We start from the raw sequence: 1,770 nt of genomic DNA on the forward strand, positions 1-1,770 counted from the left end.
TTACTGTGGAGCATAACATCGTCGTAATACATTACTGCGGAATGTAACAGCGACGTAAAAATGTGAGGCGTAACATGCACTCATCGAAACTTGATCGAATGACTGAGATAGCCCTGATGACCCTCCCATAAATGCCGACCTACCACCACCAGAAGAACCACCCAAGTTGCCCGCGGTCTGGGCCTTGCTGCTACCCTCACGCTCCCTTCTATTTTTCAGTTTACGATCTTCTGTAGCTTGAGAAAATGCCACCATCTTCCCATAGTTCATATCGGAGTTCAAGATAGTCATAGCGGCCTCATTAATAACCAATGGGCTAAGGACCTGTACAAACCGATGCACTCTAGCCTCCATAGTGGGAAACATGTGAATAACATACTTGGACAGGCGCGCGAATTCCATATGGTACTCCCATACATTCATGCTACCCTGTTTTAGGCACTCAAACTCAGTGGCACGGGCCGCCATAATCTCAGCAGGCAAGAAATGATCCATAAAGGCATCGGTGAACTCACTCCACCTCGCCGGAGGGCTCCCCTTCTCACGAGGCTCCTCCCACATCTCAAACCAAGAATAGGCCAGCCCTTTCAGGCGGTAGGAGGCCAACTCCACTCCCTCCGTCTCAGTAGCCCGCATAACTCAGAGAGTCTTGTATATCTCATCAATGATGTCTTGGGGGTCCTTCTCAGGATCAGTACCTGTGAACATTTGACCCTGGAACTAGCGGAATCCCCTGACTGACTAGAAGAAGTAGGTGTAACATCTGATCTCTAGGCCTGGGAGGCCACTATCTGAGCCAACATCGATATGGCTCACTAAGATCCCCATCAGAAACACCGGGACCAGAAACCAGATTATCAGTTAGAGGGACTGTTGCACCGTCAGTCGGTGTAGGAACTGGTGCAATCTGAGCAGGAATAGTAGATTCGGGCAGTGTAGTAATTGGGGGAATATCCTCACTCCTCTGGTGCTCACCCGCATCATCAAATATCGAATCGACTGCCACTCCTGGGGTGACATTGGCTCCTTGGCCAGTTCTTGCCTTTTTCCTAGGCCCCATGTATTGAAAGTTAGAGTAAAGCACGAGTTGAATGAGGAACAATCTTACAATCAGCTTTATCGCACGATCGAGAACATCAAAGAAAGGTATTATTCCTAAGTGCCCAAGTAGCCTCCTAATTATAGATGTGGTCGACAACACACCTATAAGAAGGACTCTACTAGACACGACTCCCAGACATCCTAGGACACTTTAAAACCTTAGGCTCTGATATCAAGTTTGTCATGCCCCGACCTCGAGGAGCACGACCGGCGCTCAACCAAGATACCTTGGCCTAGCAAGCCTGTACAATTCCTTCTACCCAACTTACCCATGAATAAAGTAAAATTTTTTTGTCATTAATTAGAAGAGATCATGTGAATAACAACAGTTCATTTCCATTAGTTACGTCATTAACAAGTTCCCAAAACAGTGCACTATACATTCATAGTTAAAGTGAGACAAATGATATAATTACAACAAGTTTAGTTCAACCTTCCCAAAATAGGATACAACCCACACTATGTCTACGGAGCCTCTAACAGAAACAAAAGAGTTCTATGATAGTGCCGGCAACAAGGCCTCGGCTATACCTCAAAATACTATGTACATGGAACAAGAGATACATGACCCCAAAATGAAGTGGGGATCACCAAGTCAGATGAGGAGAGAGTGTGATGCTATCACTAATTAATACCACTTGCTATGGAACCACCTGCATCCATTAAAGA

At 46.0% G+C, this 1,770-nt stretch overlaps 1 protein-coding gene across 1 annotated transcript; it reads right to left on the bottom strand.

Annotated features, from left to right (window-relative positions):
* LOC138905898 (uncharacterized) lies at window positions 1–636 on the bottom strand. The gene has a single exon (XM_070194413.1). It carries the CDS (start codon window positions 634–636, stop codon window positions 1–3), a length of 636 nt encoding a protein of 211 aa, XP_070050514.1.
* Between the last annotated feature and the right edge of the window lie 1,134 nt (window positions 637–1,770).

The sequence above is a fragment of the Nicotiana tomentosiformis genome, chromosome 2 (genome assembly GCF_000390325.3).
Source record: "Nicotiana tomentosiformis chromosome 2, ASM39032v3, whole genome shotgun sequence".
In the NCBI taxonomy this organism is placed as follows: Eukaryota; Viridiplantae; Streptophyta; class Magnoliopsida; order Solanales; family Solanaceae; genus Nicotiana; species Nicotiana tomentosiformis.

What these genes read in the sequence shown, in the direction of transcription:
- LOC138905898 (XM_070194413.1), bottom strand. Translation starts at nt 636, where the DNA reads ATGCGGGCTACTGAGACGGAGGGAGTGGAGTTGGCCTCCTACCGCCTG.